The sequence below is a fragment of the Uloborus diversus genome, chromosome 9 (genome assembly GCF_026930045.1).
Source record: "Uloborus diversus isolate 005 chromosome 9, Udiv.v.3.1, whole genome shotgun sequence".
Taxonomy (NCBI): domain Eukaryota; kingdom Metazoa; phylum Arthropoda; class Arachnida; order Araneae; family Uloboridae; genus Uloborus; species Uloborus diversus.
Genome location: NC_072739.1, coordinates 118,714,446 through 118,737,328, shown reverse-complemented (window position 1 = coordinate 118,737,328; position 22,883 = coordinate 118,714,446). Strand labels below are relative to the sequence as shown.

The 22,883-nt window shown below is 32.7% G+C and overlaps 1 protein-coding gene across 1 annotated transcript in view; it reads right to left on the bottom strand.

The window, feature by feature from the left end:
- The window catches only part of LOC129229865 (uncharacterized), a 255,772-nt gene that overhangs the window by 60,148 nt on the left and 172,741 nt on the right, over positions 1 to 22,883 (bottom strand). The window contains exons 16-18 of the mRNA XM_054864242.1: positions 22,300 to 22,334; positions 19,360 to 19,428; positions 13,859 to 13,880 (exon numbers count right to left, since the gene is read on the bottom strand). Of these exons, the coding sequence (XP_054720217.1) occupies positions 13,859 to 13,880; positions 19,360 to 19,428; positions 22,300 to 22,334 (126 nt within the window). The remainder of the gene's footprint in view (positions 1 to 13,858; positions 13,881 to 19,359; positions 19,429 to 22,299; positions 22,335 to 22,883) is intronic.

Genomic DNA, 22,883 nt, shown 5'->3' with positions numbered 1-22,883 from the left:
AAAAAAGTATTAGATTTACCTAAAGAAATCCTTTTTGTGCAGAAAAACATTTTTATTGTATGCTAAAATGTAGATGTTTCTAATAGCAGTGTTCGACCTTTTGTACAAATGAAAAAATACTACGCCCGATTAAAACTACGAGTTTCACTCAGTAAACCTTTAATTTTTTATTCGCGCGAATACGATATAAAGCATTAAAAGTATTATCAACTTCATTAGCAAGAAATTATTTTCTACTCCTCTGCTTTCTGCTGAAAAAAAAAATACATTTTGTCTACGTTCGAAAAATTACACTTAAGAACGGACTCAGTTCAACTGGTTTTGGTTTTGAATTTTAAGTGTTCGATTAAAAGAGAAACATGTGAGGGCATTTAAGCCGTAACGGTTAAAGCAACCTTCTATGTGAAATAGTTCAATATTCAAAGATAAAAACACTTATTTTCAATCAAATTTATTACTTCTCTAGAATGTTTGTTTCAATCGCTACGTGAGATCTTCGTCATTCTTTAATCAAATTCCATGCTTTGCGAATAATTTTAAATCGTATCATGCTGGTTAATGACAAAACACAGATGCATGATCTTATTATTATTTTTTTTTTTGGCAAAAAGCTTTTTTGCTGTTTTTTACTACGCATTCCTTTAATGAATAGCTTTCGAAAAGGAAGGCGCAATTGCTAGGTTTGTTGGGGTGTCGGGCTGTTAGTCAGAATGGCGCCAATTCGAATACGTGCCAATAAATATCTCTTTAATGTTTCTTTTTTTCCCGTCAGATGCTGACATGTGCAGGACTGTATTTGCCACAACCTGTTTTTTCACATGCACAATTATTGCTTTTTCACGAGTCACCACTCAGCCACACTTTTAATGACATTTATGTTTGCATTGAAAATATGTACGATTAAAAGGGGAGCTATGATCAAATTATCACAACGTTGTATTTAACGAGGTTTTGTTACTGATGTCTTTAAATTACATGCCTTCTCTTCTGCGCTTACTTTTTTTTCGGTTCTTCTTCATAATGTTCTTCCTTTGAAATTCTTAAAGAGCGAAATGCCTTATGAAACGATTTGAAGCACAGTGCGGAGTTCCGCACGGGTCGACTAGTATTAAGACTATTTAATCTTTGTTTTTGAGGATTTTGTTCCATCCAAGCTTTTTGTTTTTGTTCTAATGTTGGATAGTTTATTCCCCCTTTTTTTATGTTATTTTAATTGGGCAAAAAATGTTTGTTGTTTTTTAATGTCAACTTTTTATGTGGCTTAATATGTCTTACTTTAATGAAAATGCTATTGGTAAATAGCGAATCACATGATTAATTGCTTTCAGTGGCAGATATGAATTATTTTAATTGTATGAAGCAACTTTTCTATCCATGGTCGATCTTAAAAGTTAAGATTTTTTTTTCCAATCGTAGTAAAAAGAATATTTTAGGGCTTGATTTGCAAATTTCGACTGCCAAGTGGTGCATGAAGATTTCATCGGATTGTGATATTATTTTGCATCATAGTATTTCACCCTATTGGGTACCTTTTTTCACCCTAACCGATTTGAAGAAAAGTTATTACAAATCAATGTTTTCCTAAAGAAAAAAAAAATCCATTGTAGGCTCAATTTGCAAACTTTGACTGCCTTGCGGCACATGAAGATATTATCTGATCAACTTGAAATTTCAAACGTAATTGTTTGGTCCTTGTGGACAACTTTTCTCACCCTGGCCGATTCAAAATTCCAAAAACAATTTTTTCGATATACCCTAATGTACACCCTATAACACAACAGCTTTTGCATTGCACCAAGTGCAGAGCTATTTTTAGCAGAGATGAGCATTCATCAGAGGAGCCTTCAGTTTTTTACCTGTGCGTTGGATTTGTTCAAAGCGTCAGAAAATTAGCAAAATTGACTTTCAAAAAAGATTATCAAACATCGTTCTCTCAAACAACGTTTCACAACCTTTTGTGACTGGTGGAACGGCAAAATCTTTTGAAACAAGTTCGTAAACCAATGAGTTTTTTTTTACTTTCTACTCGTTCACCATTAAAAATTTAAGAAAAAAAAATCAGACCTGCAAAGGGTTTTTTCCTTTATTAGCAAAAAAAAAACAACTGGCATACAATTGAAAACAGGTCAAAAAAGATTTTGAGCTGGTGTTGTTTAAACAAAAATAAATGAATAAATAAAACTTTGCGTGGTGTTAAAGGATTGTAACAGACGTGTTTAGATAAGTAATTTGCGTCAACTAGGTGGCTCCACCCTCTGCTTGCTGCTGCACACAAACCCTTGAAGCTCAGTTCACAATCTTATTTTGTTTGTGAAGAGCACATGTTAAGAAGAATCTGATTAAAATGCACATTAGCTATCTGAAATATATAATTGACTTGAAAGAATAAAAGCATATTTATGTAATTTTTTGAATTTTGTTTTAATGCTTAATAGTATTAGAAATAATTCAATAATATTTGAATTTCGTGATTTTGTTTACTTTAGTTGCTCTTCTTAATCGCTGCAGAGAAATTGTTTTTTTTTTAAATTGTTTATCATAATATAATCAGTAGAAAAGCTCATTATATAATTTAAGGAAACGTATTTTTTTTTCATTACTGTTCCCCCACCGAAAAAAAACCTTTTTTAAGGCGACAAAGTATAAAATTATAAATAAAGAATTCAGTGACAAAACTAGTCTCTTTAGGGCTTTAAAAGTGAAAAAGAAAAATATAGACTTTTAAAGATTTTAATTACCATACAAACCTTGAACTCAGCATTTCTCACACTTACGAAGGAGCTTTTGCTGCAGCTAAAGTCTTTAATTAAGGACTATTAGCCTTAACGTTAAAGAAATGAGAGTATTCATTTCGTTAGCGTTAACAAAGTTAACTTGAAAATCTGGAAAATAACCAGACATTAGTTTCTTTTTGTGAAGAAAATATGTTGGAAATTTTATACTCCGGCACAGGGTGACCCCCGAAATTTGAACTTCGTTTCTTATACAAAAATGCTCGATTCACTCGCTAACATATGCAGGAATTATTTCAATTCAGGAGCATAAAATTCTTTAAATTCACAACAAAGTGATTGTTTAATAAGTGTCTGCCATGCATGTTAGGAAAATTTTGGCTGTGACACAAAATTAGGCATGCTGAGAAATCCAAAATTGGTGTTTCCATTGCTGCCTGATTTTGGGACCTATGCTGTACTTACTTTCAACTATGCAGTAAAAATTAGATAAATGAAAGTTAGATTTTATTCCTTTCTTTTCCAAAAAACGTCGGCAATAGATCGGCATTTAGATTTTTTTTAAAGGCTGATGTTCCAATGTTTTCTCTATGTTAGCATCGGCCGCTGATGCCGATATTTTTTAACCATCGGTGCCAATGCATTGGTCGAGTCCTATTACTTAATATAGGACTCAGGGGTGCAACCAGAAAATATTTTAGGGGGGGGGGGGCACGATTTTTTTTCACAACACTCTATCAGCGTTCTCTCTCTCTCTCTCTTTACATCAATATACATTTATTATTATTATTAATATTATTTAGTAAAATTCCTCAAAATTGTATAAGTTTTGCAATTTATTCAAAAACTGTTGCAAAAACAATTGTTCTTATGCCAGAATTGAAATCACGTTAAGAATAAACTTTAAAGTACTTGAAATTAATAAATTGAAATCAATACTTGTTATTACTTCGTTTACTATATTAATGAAATAAATCAAAATGCACACGAATTTTTATCACCAAAAGCTCTAAGCTATTAATATTTTTAAGATCATTCAAGGAATGAAAAAAAAAAGGAATACATTAAAATGGCATGAAATCACTTAAAAATACAACAAAATAATCAATAAAATCACTTACACTTGATGAGTTCTAAATATCCACATTGCATATTTACACTTATAAAATTGTCTTATTGTCTACAATACAAAGTTTAACCGTCGTTGTTTCTTGGTTAGTTCTTCAAAAACTTCATCTGGTTGTACAACTGTATCTTTGTTGATACAAAGCTGTGCTAATCCATTTAAGCATTCTTGCATCATTGTGCTTCTTAAATAGGACTTGAGACGGCGCAATGTTGAAAACGATCGCTCCGTGGTAGCAGAAGAAATAGGCAGTGTAATGAACAATTAGTTCGTAACTACAGAAAAAACAAATGCCGAAAAGGAGAGAGGGGGAGAAGTTTTAAATGACCTCTTGTCGTCCCTGCTTACTTTGCCAATACTACTTGGCCAATGCACAAAATAAGAGAAAATGTGATAGATTAGAAGTGATAGATATCGCATTGTTAATTATTCAGAAACAAAGTACACACACACATGCAGTTCTTACACACTACTACTAATCTATGAAATCGCTCAAATTGTTTGATGATGAATTAATTGCCAGTTAGTGACAGTAATGTGCCCCCTTCCTTCCTCTACATTTATCCTCATTAAAGGTATTAAGTATACAACTTAAAAAGCTAGTATATTGTCGAACACCATTTACAGATGTATTTGTCCCCTAGTAATAATACAGTGATTTAAACATTCCAGTTAGTGTTTAACAGTTAAAATGAGATGGCAATTCCCTACACTTTCTTTGGCGATTTTATACCTTCACTCCCTCAAGTAATACAACAACAGCCCCTCAGAAGAGTTTACCTTACTTAAAAGGCATACTTTGTAATTCTTTTGTAGGAAAAATTTTATATGAGCGCATTAAAAAAATAGTTTGAATTTTGTCATCTAGAATTCAAATTATGTTTTTCGCAATCACGAGTGTGTGAGTATATGTAGGTGTGTGTTTGTGTGTGGGGGTATGTGTGTTTGTGTGTGGGGGGTATGTGTGTTTGTGTGTGGGGGGTATGTGTGTTTGTATGTGGGGGGGTATGTGTTTGTATGTGGGGGGGTTATGTGTGTTTGTGTGCAGGGGTATGTATGTAGGAATGTGTGTTTATGTCTGTATGCAGGCATGAGTGTGTGGGTAGTTGTGTGTGGGGGGGGTATGTGTGTGTAGGCATATGTGTTTGTGTCTGTGTGCAGACATGAGTGTGTGGGTAGTTGTGTGTGGGGGGGTATGTGTGTGTAGGCATATGTGTTTGTGTCTGTGTGCAGACATGAGTGTGTGGGTAGTTGTGTGTACGTGAGTGTGTAGGTGTGTGTGTAGGTGTATGTATGTGTGTATAGGTGTATGTATATATGCACGGGCGGATTGGCCAGGTCGGCTAGTCGGGGAATCCCGACTGGGCCCACCGCAGAGTGGGCCACTTAAAGCAATTTTTTATTGAACTTATACGTTCAATTCACATCTAACATTTTTTAAAGTGTAATAATAGAAGTAAAAATGAAATTTGTTCACTCTATGGGAAAAAAATGTTTGGAAGCAGGTTTATTTTTCTCCCATCCTTAGCCCAGTGGCCAAAGTAAATAGCCGAAGTCTACAGGTGCGAATGCTTTCCTCTCTTTGTCAACTTTCTCTCTACTTTTTAGAGCTCTGGGGTCCATGGCTCCCACATTGAGGAAACGGGAGGGGGCCAGAAAAATTAGGGTCCAATGCGGCCTGAAAAAGGGTCGGGGACGAAAAAAGAGCTTTTAAAATCTTATATTAGTATGTCTTTTAACAACAATTGGTCTGCACCACTAGACAAAGTGGCTTCGGCCCTGCTATAAATGTGTGGGCCATGCTTTGGGATGTTGATAAATGAGCAGCGGCATGCACAAGGTAGGGGATTTTGATACAGGAACCAGTTAAGTCTAAATTTTTGCTTTTTTAAATATTCATTTTTGCTTGTGGAGAATTGGTTGTTCCGATTGGTGCAACAATGGGTCACAAATGTAAGATTAGACCTCTGCCTTCTAGTAAATAATATGGGAAAGATATAAGCCTTTCGATCGGACACTAATGTTATTTATAGGTCTTACCAAAAATGAGTGAGTCTGGACTTACCTGGTTCTTAGTTTTTGCATCAAGGCCTAAGAAGGAAATTGTATATTACAGATTTTAGGTTTTCCGGGACACATTTTGAAAAAAAAAATGGTATTACACAATTTAGAGTTTTGAAATTTTTTGCACTGATTCACCATCAGTTTGATTCGCAAAATCATAACATAAATATTATAAAAATATATTTAAATTTAGTTATTGTTTTCTAAAAAAATGGGGTTGCTTTAAATTGCTAAAACTCAAAATATTCTTGGTCAATTTTGAAATTAAAAAAAAAAACTATGCACAAATATCTAAGTTTTAATTTTTATTCGAAGATTTAAAAAATATGAATTCAATAAAATAGAAAATATTTCAAGAAAAATTTCGAAAAATTCATACATACTTTAAAAAAAGATCATATTTTTTGAAGTAATGGTTTTTTCAAATTCACCGTATTAAAATCAAAGTAAACTTTTTGAAAAAGATATGCTTCAAATTTCATTGCTTTGTCTTTATCAGTTCTTGACTTATAAGAGTTTGAATGCAAAAAATCGGGGAAAATTGCATCATGGAGAGAGATGTGTTTGAAGTTTAAAAGTATATTAGTTAAAAGAATGCAAAAAAATAATTATGTCTTTCGTTCTAATTAAGATAGAAACAAGATTCAAACGTCCTTTTAGGCAGTAAAAGAAAGAGAAGTTTTTTAAATGATTTAAAAAAAATGCAAAATTTGACACATTTTGTTTCCCGGACCCCCTTAAATATTGAAAAATTGTCAAAGTCTTCGAACCTTAGGCATTCCCTTAAATTCACTAAAGATAGCTTAGAATTTCACTTATAGAAACTTTTATGGGAGAGCTTCGTAACGTTTTTATTTGCTCAATAGCCAAAAATTGATTTCAGTTTCAGAAAAAAATGCCCAGAGAGAACTAGTGTTTCCTCCGGACCAAAAAAGGGGTAGTGCACTTTCAGATAAAAGGGTAGAGAAGTTTTGTTGAATAAAAAATGTGCTTCTTTTACTTTTTGGTACACTAGGAACATACAAAGTTCAAGTGTTTTCGATAGTAATTATTTTTAAAATATTAAAAAGCTTTTTGATATTTAGTTTTAAAGGTAATGCAAAAAGCATTCAGATATTCTAATCAGATTCTTGAGGATAAATGATTGAAACGAAAGAGTGACGTTTCAAGGACAGGGGTCGAAGGTTAGCTTAAATGCGGAAGGCACGCTGCCCTTAAAAAAAAATCTTGGGAGAAACCTTTCTCTTTTCCTTTCAATGTTTCCAAACATATAAGATTATATTTTTTAAATTTCAATGTCGGAAAATTTCGAAGGAGAGTCACCAGATTCATTATAGTAACGAAATGTAGTTTAAAATTGGGTCAAGTATACTTCAGTTTTTAGATGCTTCCAAATGAGATCACTAGGACTGGACCGATGCATCGAGGCTGATGGTTCAACAATTTAGCCATCGGCATCGGCGGCCGATGCTAACTTGCAGGAAACATCTGCCCATCGGCCTTAAAAAACATCGAAAAGCCGATGGAATTGGCCGATGTTTTTGAAAAAAAAGGACCTTTGCTGTTTTACTTCTTAATACAAAGTAAAGGGAGTTATTGTTTTCATATAAAATTGTTTACTTAAATTTCAGTGTGACACCCCTATCAGTTACCCCTGAAAGAGTTTTTAACACTGCTTTCTCAGGTACCAAACAAGTTAATTATTGCGTTGTTTCTTGCTGCTGGATGTATGTATGCATCTCTCATAAGTTATAATTCAAAAATGGTAAGCTGTAGAAGGATAAATTTTCGCATGTGGGGTGTGCGTACGTTACAGTTGTGCACTTCCCTTTTTGCTTTCGATCGCGTGTTCTTAAAAGCCTGTTTACTCTTTTTTTTTGGCTCTTAATTACTTATTTCAATGCAAAACTAATATGGCGTCTCAGACTGACGATCATTTGGTGATATATGGCCGAATTGGAGACCATGGAAACAAATATCAGATGGCGAAATCGGTTTTTGTGTCATTTTATTAGATTCTCATTGAACCGATGGTAATTTTTTATCTTTCGATATTTGTAATATGAATCACAGTAATGCAGTCTTTTCTGTATCGCTTCGGCGGAGTTACAAGTTTGGGGCCCGTCGAAATACATTTTGGGGCCCTATTTCTCTATCACAGAAGTCATAAAACATTTATCAGAAGCATTTTTGTAACTCCTACGATGCCCCTATGGTTATGAGGCCTCTTGCGCAATTGCAACATTTGCTATATTTTAAATCCACCACTGCACCTCAAAACAAACTCGGGTGCAAGTTTTGAAAGGGTTTTTCTGCTCAATGTTTATGATATTTTTTAACTCTATTTTTTTAATTTCCAAGAATACTTGCATGCCTCTCCTCCCACTCCCTCAATTTCTGAAATTAAACTATAGTTGTACTTTTGAGTTGTTCAAAACTAATAACATTCATAAAATTAGAGATTTTTTTTGAAACTTTATCTATTGTTTAGAAAGAATTTAGAGCATTAATGTAAGAAACTGATTAAAGACGTTTTGAATGGTGACATAATTTGGAAATCAAAAAGACTTTTGAATTTTTTCTTCGGAAGTACTGAAGTAGATACAGAAACTCTTCCGAGGCGTTGGTGGTAGCGTTTCTGTACTAAAACGAGCCGAGTGTGCATCACATGACTTCTTTTTACAACAACTTAATGTTATTTCCCCATTATTGGCAATTTTAATGTGATTCAATAGTTAACTCTCTAAATATCACCAACAGTGGTCAAATTAAAACCAGATTTTTAAAAAATATATTTTTTTTTTTTTTAAATCACTGAATTTGTCACCAAGTTGGTAACAAAACTAGGCGACTGAAAGACTGGCAAATTATCGTCAAGTGTCCGCCAAATTATAACACCACATGAGTTTGCATCGAGATTAACAATGATTCCCCCCCCCCAAAAAAAAGGGGCAAAAGCACCTTTAAAAACACCCGATTGCAACCAAACGGGGAAGTGAACAACTAGACCCGACTAGAAGTCTACGTACCACATTTCAACTTTCTAGGACATACCGTTCTTGAGTTATGCGACATACATACCTATATACAGACGTCATGAGAAAATTCGTTGTAATTAACTCGGATATTGTCAAAATGGATATTTCGGGGGGTCTATACGTTCTTAGGCACTTATCCGCGTGTGGTCGGGTTAAAAAAAAAACTCAACATTCATTCAGGGGTGAGCAAAATGGAAACTAAAGCTGATTTTCGAGTAAAATTTTTTTCGCGAATACAATACTTCCTTTTTTGTAAAAGGAAGTAAAAATGAGGCCGAAGTGTGAGTTACTCCAAAATCAGAGAGTGATCCCCCTAACCCTCCCTCATTGTTTCAAGCATTTCTTAAATATTTATCGATTATTTATTTTAGTCAAGAAATGTCTTTTTGCGTAGTTCTCATACTTGTTTCACCTATATTTCGTAATGCGCCATCTGTTTTGCATCATTAATAGCGATCGATTTTTTTTCTGTTGTAAGTAACTATTTTTATGTATTTATATAAAATCAAAGAATAAGATATTTTCGTTTTTTATAGAAAAGTTTCAAGGATTTTCTATTATGCAATTTTTTAAATTTCAAAAAATTATTGTTAAATTGAAAAATTTAATTTGAACTTGTTTGTAAAGCTTCATAAAAAATTAAACAATCAAATTGTTCAATAATATATGTGTAAACATTAGATCAAGTAGTACCTATATGTGTTCAGTTATTAACTTGATGTAAATATTGAGTTTGTTTATTGTAGCTGCGTTTTAAGAACCTCGCTTTTTTCATGGCTATTTCTTTTTTCCGCAAAATTTATGTCACTGTTATAGCTTTTATGAAAAATTCAAACTTTTCTATTCATAAATTTTAAATAAGTATAAAAATGTTCCAATTTTGATTGAATATTGTAATTTATTTGTTACCATTTTTGTTTAATTTGATGACTGAAAAATGTCTACGTGCAATCTTTCCACTTTAATTGCATAGTTTGTTGACGGTTTCATAGTTTTATGCTTTTTTTTTTAATGATTAAACAACATAATTTAATAAAGTAAGACAAAACAACGTTAGAAGAAGCACAAATTTGCAAATTTGTGCTTCTTCTAACATTGTTTTGTCTTACTTTACTGTTCAGCACAAAGGTATTTATTTATCTAACATAATTTAATGTTTTTTAACTATGTTTAATGTACCTAAATCCACATTATTACAATATTACTGAATGTTCAATTTAAAAAAAAACAAATCAATTGGTTATTAAACAGTCTCTTTGTTTTTCTTTCTTTCTTTCTTTTTTTTTTCTTTTATTTTTTGGCTGTTCTTTCTCTTTCATTGTACAGCAGTCAGAAAAGGAGAAGCATAACTACACTCTATACAGATTGTACGTAGTACGATTCAAAAGTTTGGGTACTAGCTGTTTTAAACTTTACCCAGAATAGTTTACATTACCGAAGCACATCCACCTTCAAAAGGTCACCTTGAACCAGGGTTCATACTCTATTTGGATAAAAAAAAGTTCCATGACTTTTCCAAGACTTTTTCATGACTTCAATGAAAATTTCTATGACCTCGTTACACGAAGAGAATAGCAGTTTTTAATCTCAAACTTGGTAATATTTGGAAATGAGCATTAGCAAAATGTCTATATGAATGCCACAGCCTCATTGAAGCACTTACTCGTAATGGAAAAAATATAAGTGCACACTTAAAAAATTATTCTTATTTGTCTTCAACATATAAATTTTCGTAAAGTAAAAATGCAGTGAAACAAATACGATGATGCTTAAATGTTTTTTTTTTTTTTTTAACACGCAGAATGATATTGAATGGGACAAAGGTTGAATGAGTCAATCACTAAGTTTCAATAAATTTGCTTCAAAAGTTTTCTTTTAGTGTCAACAGTGCCTTTAATCATCCACGTAACTTGACAGTATTTTGGTTCTTTAAAGTAAAGCCACATAGTTTAGTTCTTTATGTTTCTAAACCAGATCTTTTTTGAAAAAAAAATTCAATAATGAATCAATCTTCTGCTTCAAAAGTATATTTGTTTTGTTTACAAATTTGCATATTTTCAAATGCTTATAAATTAATAGGTTCAGGAATTCCAGAACACTTGTAATACCCACATTGAACGTAGTAGTGGGTCGCATGGATTAGTTTTGCGTGCCGTATGTTGGGCACTACTGTTTTAGAGCATTGGAATTCCTCTTTTTCTGTATTCTATCGCCTGACTTATAGATCTTTATTTTCTAAAACATTCAACAAATTAAGATAAACTCTGATAAATTTAATAATGAAGTCCTTATGAGTGATGGAATCGAATTTGCATGCAATTGAATTGCTTTTTTTTTTTTTTTTTGAGTGGGCGTGGCGAAACTAAGAACGTGAAATTTTGCTACTACAGAATATAAAACATAAGAAGTGTTGAAAATAACAAAAAATTCAAAATAAGTGATGTCCAAGCAGTAAAATCACATCGCAAAAAATGGCAAGCGGCTGCGACAGAAGTGGATGCAATGAGATTTAAAAATTCAGATTTGATTTTTGAAACGTTCACTTTTCCGCTTTTAATATCTTTTACATGCTATACTGTTAAATCACTCAAGATTTTTAATGCTCCTTTAGCTACTGTTCCTTTCTCTTTGTCCAGGACATTTTTCCATGACTTGAAAAAAAATCTCATGACTTTCAATGAAAATTTCAATTTTCCATGACTTTTCCAGGTCTGAAATTCTGTTAATTTTTTTCCGTGACTTTCCAGGATTTCCATGACCCGTACGAACCCTGTTGAACACTGGTAGGGACTATGTACTTCTGCCAGTGTTCATATAACTTTTGGGAACACGCCTTGAAGCCATTTTTTGCTACCTTCTATGATGCAGCCTTATCTTCTCCTGGCAGAAGAAAGCGGCGTCCATGCAAATGTTTTTTTGCTGGAAACAGGTAAAAGTCACGTGGAGCTAACCACTACGAAACGTTACTTTATTTGTTTGACATATCAGAGTATTGACCAATCAAACCGTGCATCTTCAACATGAAAGTCGCCTTCTTTCCCACGATGAAGTTAAACCAGCAGCGCAAGGGGCCTTGCAGGAGGTTACGAAAAATATCTTCCAGGAGTGCTTCTAAAAGCTACACGAATGTTGGCAGAAGTGCATAGTCGTTCAAGCTGACTATTTTGTAGGTAGATGTGCTTCGGTAATGTGAATGATTCAGGGTAAGGTTTTATAAAACTTGTCCTCGAACTTTTAGATCATACTACGTACATATGAGTTTTCAACTTTCTATTTCATAACGTTTTTGAGTTATGCAATTTTATGCGCACGAAGACATCACAAGAGAATTTGCGATAATTAGCTGAGGAGGCGTTCAAAATGGATATTTCGGTCATCTATATGTTCTTAGGGAAATATGCATGTACAGATGTGGGGAAAAAAAACTTGTGAAGTATAAATTTAGTAATCGTAAAATAGAAATATAGATCGAAATCTGCTTTTTTTTTTGTGTGAGTACAATTTCTTATTAGTAGAAAGGAAGTAAAGTGAAATGAATGAATGATCCTTTAAATCCCTGACAATCTTATCAATTTATTTCTGTTTGATTTTTTTTTTCGCCATCGGTCAACGGCATCGACCATTTGGAGGAAAACAATCGGCCATCGGCCATTGGCCATCTTTGAACAATCGGCATCGGCCCATTGGCCAAAAAATGCCATCGGTCGAGCCCTAGAGATCACTGACCCTCCTATTCCCTCAAAAGTGACCAAAGTTAGTTTTGCATTTTTTAATAGTTCAAACTCTAAACGTTTTTGCAGAGAGCTCCCTATGCTGTTCCATAACATTACATTAATTTTACTAAGGGTAGCCTAAAATTGCATTTCTAAAACTTCCCATTTCAGAGAATTTCTGGGAAGATCCCCCGACATTCTATTGTAAACAAAGATAGACTAAAATGGACTTCAATTTTGAAAAAAAAAAAAAAAAAGTGAAGAAAACAAAATTGTAAGGAACCCCTTGTTTTCCCTCCACTGAACACTACCGAAAATTGTAAAATTGTGTTTTTTGACATCAACTTTGAAAATATCGCTTGGAAGGGAACTAGAACCCTGTGTCCCGATTCTTTTCTTAGGCCTATATAGATCAACCAATTTCAAAAAATTTCCGGTGTCATTTACCTGGTTCCTCATCTCTTTCCTCGTGTCCTTCCTATGTTGTCAGTATAGAAGCCTAAAGGTGTGCCTTTTCAGTCTTATGACATAAGTATCCCTTCAAGGCACATAAAAAAATGTGTCAGTGTAAGCTATATTTTACGTTTCATAATTTTCTATTTTAGAACTTTAAATCTTGGTTTAGGAACTTAAAGAAAAATAGGAACTAGTGGTAGTTTAATGTTGTTGCTCGACTAATTTACAGAAGTGGGCCAAAGTATTATTTTGCCGACTGGGTCAGAGTCAGCCAGTCCGCCCCTGTATATATATGTGTGTATAGGTGCATGTATGTATGCATGTAGGTGTAGGATATTGACGCAACCTGGACACTGTTCTAGCTAGAGGTGCAGCATCGTGAGGAGCTGGTCGACAGTGATGCTGCGGAGGGTGCTGGTGGGAAAATAAAATCATAGGAACACCAAAAACAGTCAAGTGAGAACAATAAGCAATCGTGATTGCTCAAAAAAAAAAAAGAAAACGCAATGTAGTGAAGTTGTGAAAGTTGAAACTTGAAGTAGCAAAGTAGCGAGGGACGACTGTATACATTTATTTTTGATAAAACATAAATGTATACAGTAACAGAATTGCTTCCTCAGTTGAAATATTGTGTGCATATTTAATTAAATTGTTAATGGGCTAAAAATACAAAAAGCATCTTCAAGTATTTATTTACTTTAAAAAAATCTCGAGAATATTTTTACTTACCTCCAGGTGCTTTGTTTACATTCTGAAATAAAAAACCATATACTTGTATTAATGCCTAATATCTTCAATTGAAATCAATTTAAAACAGCATAGCAATAGAACAAAAGGCTAAAAATTTAATCAAGTATTGCTCATTACTTAATTTGCTAGTTGCACATTTTGTGCAATTAAAACAAGGAATCAAAATAAAAATTTTAAATATATACAGTAAACTGCCAGTTACACTTTGCTGCGGGGGCTTTTGGCATAAATTTTACTGATTTATGTAAAATGATCCCATGAAACCAAATATGACCATCGTTTGTCCCCGTTATGTCCCCACTCTTTCGAAATGGCGCTCCCCGTTTTATTTCCATTTCAGACTGTTTAATGGCTATTATTTTTATTGGGAGAGAAAAAAAGTATTATATTAGCCATTAACATTCTTCTGTGGTGCTAAAGAGATAAAAAGTTCAAAAGCATAAACATTTGGAGAAGTTGGGAGACTTATGGGGACATTTCTCCTTAATTTTTTTTTTTCAAATCATCTAAAGGGATATCTTTTTCTATACGCTTGTTTTGAGTTATTCCCTGTCAAGTGACTAGTGGTTCTTGCCAAAGTAATAATATAACGATTTATACTTTCCAGTTAGTGTTTAATGGTTAAAATGAGATAGCAATTTCCTACTTTCTTCGGCAATTTTATACCTCCACTCCGTCAACTAGTACAACTACAGCCCCTCAGTAGAACTTACCTTACTTAAAAGACACTTAGTAATTCTTTAGTAGGAAAAATTTTATACAAGCGCAAAAAAAGGCTAACTACTATATTTGAACAAAAAAGTGACGACAAAAAGTATGCAATCATATACATAATATGTCTAAAAAAATTTTGAGAGTATACTGGATATATGGAGTATACCCATTTGGGAACCAAGGGTGAATGAGAACTCCCCTGGTTCTATTGTCAAAATGCTTGTTTTAATGGATTACAGTTACAAAACCTAAACATTGATTTTGTAAAAAAAGTTGTCATCCAAAAGTGGCCATCAAAATCCTTCACATGAAACAAAACGCCAGTTTTAAATGAGCTGTAGCTCAAGTTTGTCACCTTCAATCTTCTTTTCCTTAGATTACTTAGAAAAAAAAAACATTTTCTTATAAAAATAAGTTTTTTTTTCCTCAATGGCGTTGCTTTAGATAAGGATGAAAATACTTGAAATATTATTTTTCTTACACAAGAAAAGCTCATTCTACAATATATAACGAATGGCGATGGCTAAGGTTTATAGTAATTTTGCAACTATTATTAGTCCAAAATAGTTTTTCTTCTTTTAAAAAGTTAGTTTGCAAATTAAATATGATAGAAACAGAAAAATATCTTGTTTTTGAAACAGGCTGAAAACAACCGACAGAACAAGATGTTTTTTTGTTTCTCTCATATTTAACTTTCTTACTAACTTTTTAAAGGAAGAATTTAAAAAAAAAACTTCCTGTTAAATAGTAGTTGTAAAATTACTATAAACTAGTTTCCATGCCAATCAAAATCCGTTATATATTGCAGAATGAGCTTTTCTTGTGATTGACTGACAGTATTTAAAACTCATTTTTTCATCCTTACCAAAAGAAACATCCCATCCAAAAGATAACCTATTTTTATAGGAAAAAAATCTGTTTTTTCTAATGATACTAACAAAAAGAAGAATGAAGGGGACAAGAAGGAGTTACAGCGCATTGAAAACTGGCTTTTTTCCTAGTGAGAGCTTTTGATGGACACTTAGGACATGGGTGGTACGTATGTACATGTTCTTTTTATAATCCAATGATTTTTAATGATAACAAATTTTTTGTTGGATCAAAAATTTATAATTTAAAGAGTAAGGTCTGGTGGGAGAAAGTGGTCAATGGGATAAAGTGGTCATACATCAAATAAATGGCTATAGCTTGGAAATAAATGTTCGAATGAATGTGAAAATTTTATTTTAGAGTAGGGCAGTTAGAAACTACATTTTGAATACAAAATTTTACAACTGGCAAAATTTTATTTGGTAAAAAAAAAATATTTTGCGTGAATATGAAAAATTTTAAAATCTAAACACCTATTTTAACTTCCTTGGGAAATTTTGTTTGTTAGAATTAGGAACAGATTGACTGTACAGGAAGCTTCCTACATGTCTCAAGAACTCTTATTCATTAGTAGTTAGCTGAATCTATTTTAGGTAATTTTTTAGAACAATTTAAGTAAGATGGGGTGAAGTGGTCATAATATTAGGTTTAAAGAATATTGTTCTTCTAATGTCACTTAATCTTTAAGTATAAGGCAGATACTGATTAAATATTAGTTTTACTTAATATGTATTGTTTTTATAGTAATCAGGGTTGAAAATACGAGTATATACTTATATATACGCATAAATACTCATTTAGGCACATACATAAGCGTATTCACATAAATGCGCCAATAAATACGTATATGGGTAGGTCTAAGTATTTTTTATCCATACAGCTATACATTCTACTATACACGTATATGCTCGCTTATACTCATATATACATGAAAACTTATATACTCAGGTAGACACGTAATATACGCGGTCGTACTCATGTAGACATTTACATACAAGCATAAGAAATATAAGTATACAGGTTGGGTTTAAACTCTTGAGCAAATTATTAAAAGGTGTTAGAAGGGAGGATAAGAAGCAAGAATCATAAGGAACATACGGTCACAAACACAATGCTGACCCGCTACATGCACGCAAAGCCAGAAATTGATGGATGCAAAAAAAGTCAAATTTATTACACAAAGACAATTTTACACAACATTTTAGGTCTCAAGAAAGTTTTAAAGCGATTGATGAAATTTGCGGCCTGCAGCTGTAATAAATGTGTTTCGCAATCACAAAGCACTCTCTGTTGCAATAACGAAAGTTTTGAAAAACTTTCATACGTGAGTAGATACATACCCCAAAGACGCACTGGATGTATCTACGAATTAACTCGTATATACCCGTATATGTATGTATGTACACTTATATATGCGTATATACGTCTACTTTACACATACATACTCAAGTATGCACGTATTTTCTTGAGATACAAGTGCATACGAGCATATGATGTTCCTTTTTACGCGTATATACTCGTATACACATGACACGTGTATACACGTGACATGTATGTACTTATGTAGACACGCACACACTCCTGTAGGTAATCACGTATACATGCTTATGTACTCATATATATACTTATATACTCGTATATACACGTATATACTTGAGTAGGCACGTGGATGCATATATCTGATGTATACATGCATCTACTCATATAGGAACGTGTTTACTTGTGTATAACACGACACGAATATATTCGTACACGCATGTACTAGTTAATATACTTGTAACTATAAAAACAACAGAAATATACAAGTTTTAGGGTTATTTACAATGATTTTGCATCTATTTTTAAATATGACCACTTTACCCCATGCTATGACCACTTCCCCCCCCCCCCCATGGGGTAAAGTGGTCATAAAAACATAAGGAAAAGAAAGTGCTATAAAACTATCAAAATCAATGTTTTTCTTCCTAAAATTCAATGTACCGTGTTCTTTAATAATACAATGTAAAATAACAATAAAAAAAATTGAAGTGTTTAAAGAATGTTGTATTTATTATCCACCTAAGTTGAAAACCTGCGATTTTATGACCACTTTACCCCACCAAACCCTAAGTCATAAAATGTATGATTTAATCATATGTATAGTTACAAGGAACAAAATAACTGGGAAAAAAATTTTAGTGTCATCAAAAGCAGAGAGTATAATGAACATAAACTAAAGAAATGGTCCTGTTTTTTTTCTTTGAAAATGAAACAAAAGCATCAGTATTTTTTCTTTTTTGTTGGAGAGAATTAAGCGGAGGTTGCAATGGTATCACATAGACATTTGTTTATTTCTGTTATATTTATGTTGGTTAAAACATAAATAAAAATAATATTAATAGCATTTTTTTAAAAAAAGTAGCTGCAAGGTATGTGAAAAGAGAGGGAGATAGGTGCCCAGGAAGGGATAAATATTGACTTGATAATGGATCGAAAGTTATTTTTATTTATTACAAATATATGGTAGGGGGGTATTTTTTTACTCATGTTTTTCCCGTTTCAACTTAAAAGTCCGTAAATTCAACATTTTTATTCAACATAGTGACATATGATTATAATCAGCAGTGAGGGTTATTCTCAATTTTTCATTCAGTTTTCTGAACTTTCTCAACTATTTGTTTTGTTTCTACTCTGAACACTTTCCTACTACATAATATAGTAATGTTTGCAGAAAATTAATTTATCTATTGCTAATAAATGTTCATCATAGTTTCTTATTAAAGGTATACTAGAAAAAATACCTTTTAAAAAAATCTGCCGATTAATCGGCAAAATTTGGAGAATTGTAATTAATCTGCAAAGTGGCCAATTAATCGATGCATCTCTACTTTGGATGACAATTTTTTTTACAGCATCAATATCTACGCTTTGTAACTGTAACCCAATAAAAACAAGTATTTTGAAAATAGTCCAAATTTTGAAATTTGGACGATGAAGTACGAACCAATGAAATTTTTTTTCAGAATTTATTACATTCTAAAATCCAGGAAAAAATTGCCCACTACATTTTGTCAAGAGTTTAACATGCCTTACACACAAAAGTCAATTAACTCAAACACACAAAAATACTAGAAAGTATTGACAAACAAAAGTACTTAAAGTTCCCAAAATTTCAGACTTCCAAGGCAATAAAACTTTTTGTAACCTTAACCCAACATGGTAATTCGTTACTGCATAATATTTGAAGCACATTTTTTCATCCTTATCTGAAAGAACACTATCAGAAAAAAAAAAAAACTTGTTTTTATAGGAAAAATTCTGTTCTTTCTAATGGTACTAACGAAAAGATGTGAAATACCATTAAGAAGTAGAAGATGCTAGAACGTAATAAAATAATAGAGTAGGGGAAGGTTGTACACCTTGGGCACCCCTTGCTCTCTCTTGTCATCTGGGAAGGTAAATTCGTGTGAATGTGGGAAATTGACGAGCATGTCGTGGCAACAATGCTCGTGTTTTGGTTGCTCCATCGGTCGCCATTTCAGTTTTGTGTAGTGATATGAAAAACAAGTAGTAGGAAGAAAAATTTTTCACACCCAATCATCAGTGTTTTCATTAAGAGGTAAGAGTCTTTTGTAATTCAGTGTTAGATTATTTCGATACTATGAAATGTGCGCCTCATGATGTGCTATCAAGTTTTTCATTTTGTTAACAACATTTTGGTGCTTTTTCAAAACTACTTTGAAAGTCACTTTCGAGTACCTTGGTCATTGCTTCTCATGGACTCGGCTCCCTCCCCCCCCCCTTTCTGACAATTTCAAGCTAATTTAACTCAACCTTGTGCATGAATGCATGAGATATAAAATTTAGATAATAGCAGAGAATTACAAAAAATATTAAAAACAAAAAAAAACAGATACCTTCAGATGACGCTTTCCATTAACATGCGAGATCCACATATTTTCGGAGTTCATGTGGCTGTTACAAACCTATTAGAAAAATTTAAAGTAGTTTATTATTTTGTTGGCACAGCTATCCAACAGATTTCAATTGCAACATAAATGTATGAATTCATATATACACACAGTGGAAGAGTGGCGGATATAAGGGGAGGGGGTTAGGGGAGTCATGACCCCCCTTCTCCCCAGACTCACAACAATATTTGAAAGTTTGCTTTAAAAAATTAAAAACTTAATCAAAGTAATTTTTTTTTTCAATTCAAATTTTTTTGGGCATAACATGAAGGGGTGGATACAAGGAGGGGGGGGGGGGTGATGGTCACAACTGCCCTTCTTAATCTGCGACAGTACTTTGTAATTGTTATAAGTTTCATTGCATTTGAGCAGTGAAAATGACTGCTTGAAAAAAAAGAAACCTGAACAAAACCATAAGAAAAAGTAAATAATTTTTGAATTCCTTTTTTTGTTGCATTACATGTCATTTTTCTATTGATATATAGCTCTGCTTGAGACAGTTTTTATAAGGCACCGTTTTCAGGTCCCAAAAAATGAAAAGTAACGAAGAAGTGTCTGCCGCCCTAACGCTTCTTATGCAACAAATTTAATCGACGATAGTTATTATGAAACTATTTCCAGAGCTGCAGGCATCGCTTCAATTGATTAAGCATTTGAGTGTGCAAATATTTTTTTTGTAAAATCTATGTAAATTATTCCTTTCTGTCGTGATTTTTAGACTGTGTTTTTGTTTGGGCTGAGTTATTTGTAAATGTGCTGTAAATAGTTAATTAGTTTAAATCAGTGTTTTGGATTTTGTGTCATGCAAGAAGCTTAAAATTTTAGTTTCGTGGTAGCGTGAAAGTTCATTATGCTAAGGGTTCCCGTAAGCAGTATTAGATGAAAACTGTTGCAAAAGGTGCGTTTTCTTACAAAAGGGCTACCTATAACAAAAACAATGAAGCTTTTGGATGACAAAATATTGTTGTTTGTTCTTTCAATGTAAAAAAAAAAAGATGAACCCAAATCCGATTGAAATGTATCCCTAGTTCTTGTATCAGACTCTGAGACTGCAACGTACTTGTGCACCTCCGATTTTTCTATAACTGAATCAGCCTGTGAGTATTTATCAATGTCCGAACTATATTCATAAAATATTTAAATTTAAAGTAGATTTTTGCCGAATTTTTAAGCGAAGTTTTAATAGTATATTCCTGCATATAAGATGGCTGTGTCATAATCTGATACATGAATGAAATGAACCTTCTTTACTGAGATATCAGTGCATAAAATATAAAAAAGAGCACTAACCGTCGTAAGAAGCTATTATCTTAATGTTTTTTTCATTATAATTAACATGCAATAACTTTTTAGTTACGTCATTTAGTTAAAGTTTAATAACAACTTTTATGCTGACACTTCAGGCCCAGATCTATAACTTTAAAGTTCCACTAAAAATATCAAGAAGCCCTATAGGTTTTATCTACTTGTATCTGACATACCGTTCAAAGTCGATATGTAAGTTTGAACAGGATTTAAACTTTTTTAGCACAAATTCAAAGTTCACTATTAGAACTGGAAATGACACACTATTATTTCAAGGCTTTTACAAGATGAATCCCAGGGGTCAAACCAAGTGATTTATTTTAATTATTATTTTAATTAAATTTAACCTAAGTTTAAGAAAATTGCCATACGTGAGACTACATTCTTAAACACGACCATTGACCAAGGTGTATTTTGTGCTCTGAAATTTTCAAAAATCTTGAGTTGCCGTTTCCGAAAATTTAGGGCTGACAATACATTCTAAAACTGAAAAATTATTTTTTAAAAAAAACTTTAAAAAGGGTTATTTTGATGATTTTTGTATGCAAATTTGAATTTTTTTACGGGAAGGGGGCTTCCTCATAGTTTACGAAAATTTCAGACTGTCTTCAGAAGATGTTAAGAGTATACCATGATCCCCCCCCCCCCGAATCAGGTAAGGTTATGCTGTTGGTGTTTCTTTAAGTGCTGATTAAAAATCATTAAATTGGAGTAAAAAGAAGTCATGTGGTGCCCACAACAGCTTGTTTTTTAATAACAAATCATACCTATTTTGAAACCATAAACATGATTTGAACCATTCTTACACATATTTATTCAACTCACTGAAAAATGCATATGAAAAAAGATTAATGTGTTTGAGGCCCTGTACTTCACATTCCCCGTGATAAAAATGTAACAAAAAACTGCATCTTTCCTTGTCTCATGAGATATGGATTTCCATTAATATTGGATGGGGATTCTGATCAAGTGGTTAATATACTGAATATTGATGATTTTTTGGATATTGATTTGCATTTTGAAGAATTCACAGATTATGATGCAAATTGTAGTATCTCAACAGTTACAGAAATACCAGACTTAGTAGTATCCTCAGACAGCAAAAGTGAAGATCTGAAAGTCAAATTTAGAATTGCACTTTTGCTTAATGAAGCTATGAAAGGATTAAATGACTCAAAACCCCCTTTAAACTTCTATGATTTATAGGAACAACACTTGTAAAACATTTCAGAGATCAAAGATCACTTACTAAGACTAAAACAAAATATTATCAAAATTTTAAAACCAATATTCAATTTTTTCAGATCATATATGATATTAATATTTTTATATTAAATAAGTTAGAAATGTTTTAACGATTTGGTTCTACTTCCATTCAAGTTTTTTCATAGCATTCAATGAAAAGTTGGCTGACCCCGGTTGAATGCGGGGAATTTGGTTGAACATCTTTTTGGTTGAATTTTTTACTGAAATATTTGGTTTTTACTGCAATTAAAATTTCAAATATTGAAAATTAGTTTCAAGTTCTATATGTTTCCAACTACAGCATTGACAATACACAATAGATAAGAAAGTGCTTACCTTGCAGAAATAATCGCCTTTTGTGGTCACAGGCTCTAAAACAATGAATACATTATCAATCAAGCACAGGTTAAAATTCTAATCTTTATTACATAAATTAAGTGTAATTTCAACCTTACTAAGCATGTAACAGGAAATATCCAACGTTGTTTAGCACAAATAAACAGTTCCTGTTATTTCTCGACACAAAGGTATTTATTTATTGCTTACTAAGCATGGTTCCTTTAATGCAGGGGCGCCCAACCTATGATCTACAAAGCTGATCTGTGTGGCGAATGATTTTGTTTAATGTTGCAAATTGAAAAGCACGATTAATGAAAATGTTGCAAATTTGAAGCCAAATATTTAGAAATTGGTCTTTGAAACAAATGCATTTAATAAAAAAAAGCATAGTAATGACAACAAGTTATTGGTTAGTCATTTTCTTTCCTTTTCCGTTTTTTCACAAGTTATTTAGAAAAATCTTAATACAGTCAAACCCTGTTATCCCCCCCCCCCCCTCTGTTCGCCAAAAAATGTGGTTAAAAAACATTCAGTATAGGAATACAATACAAATTCAATCCTTAAACGGCCACCTCGCCGTC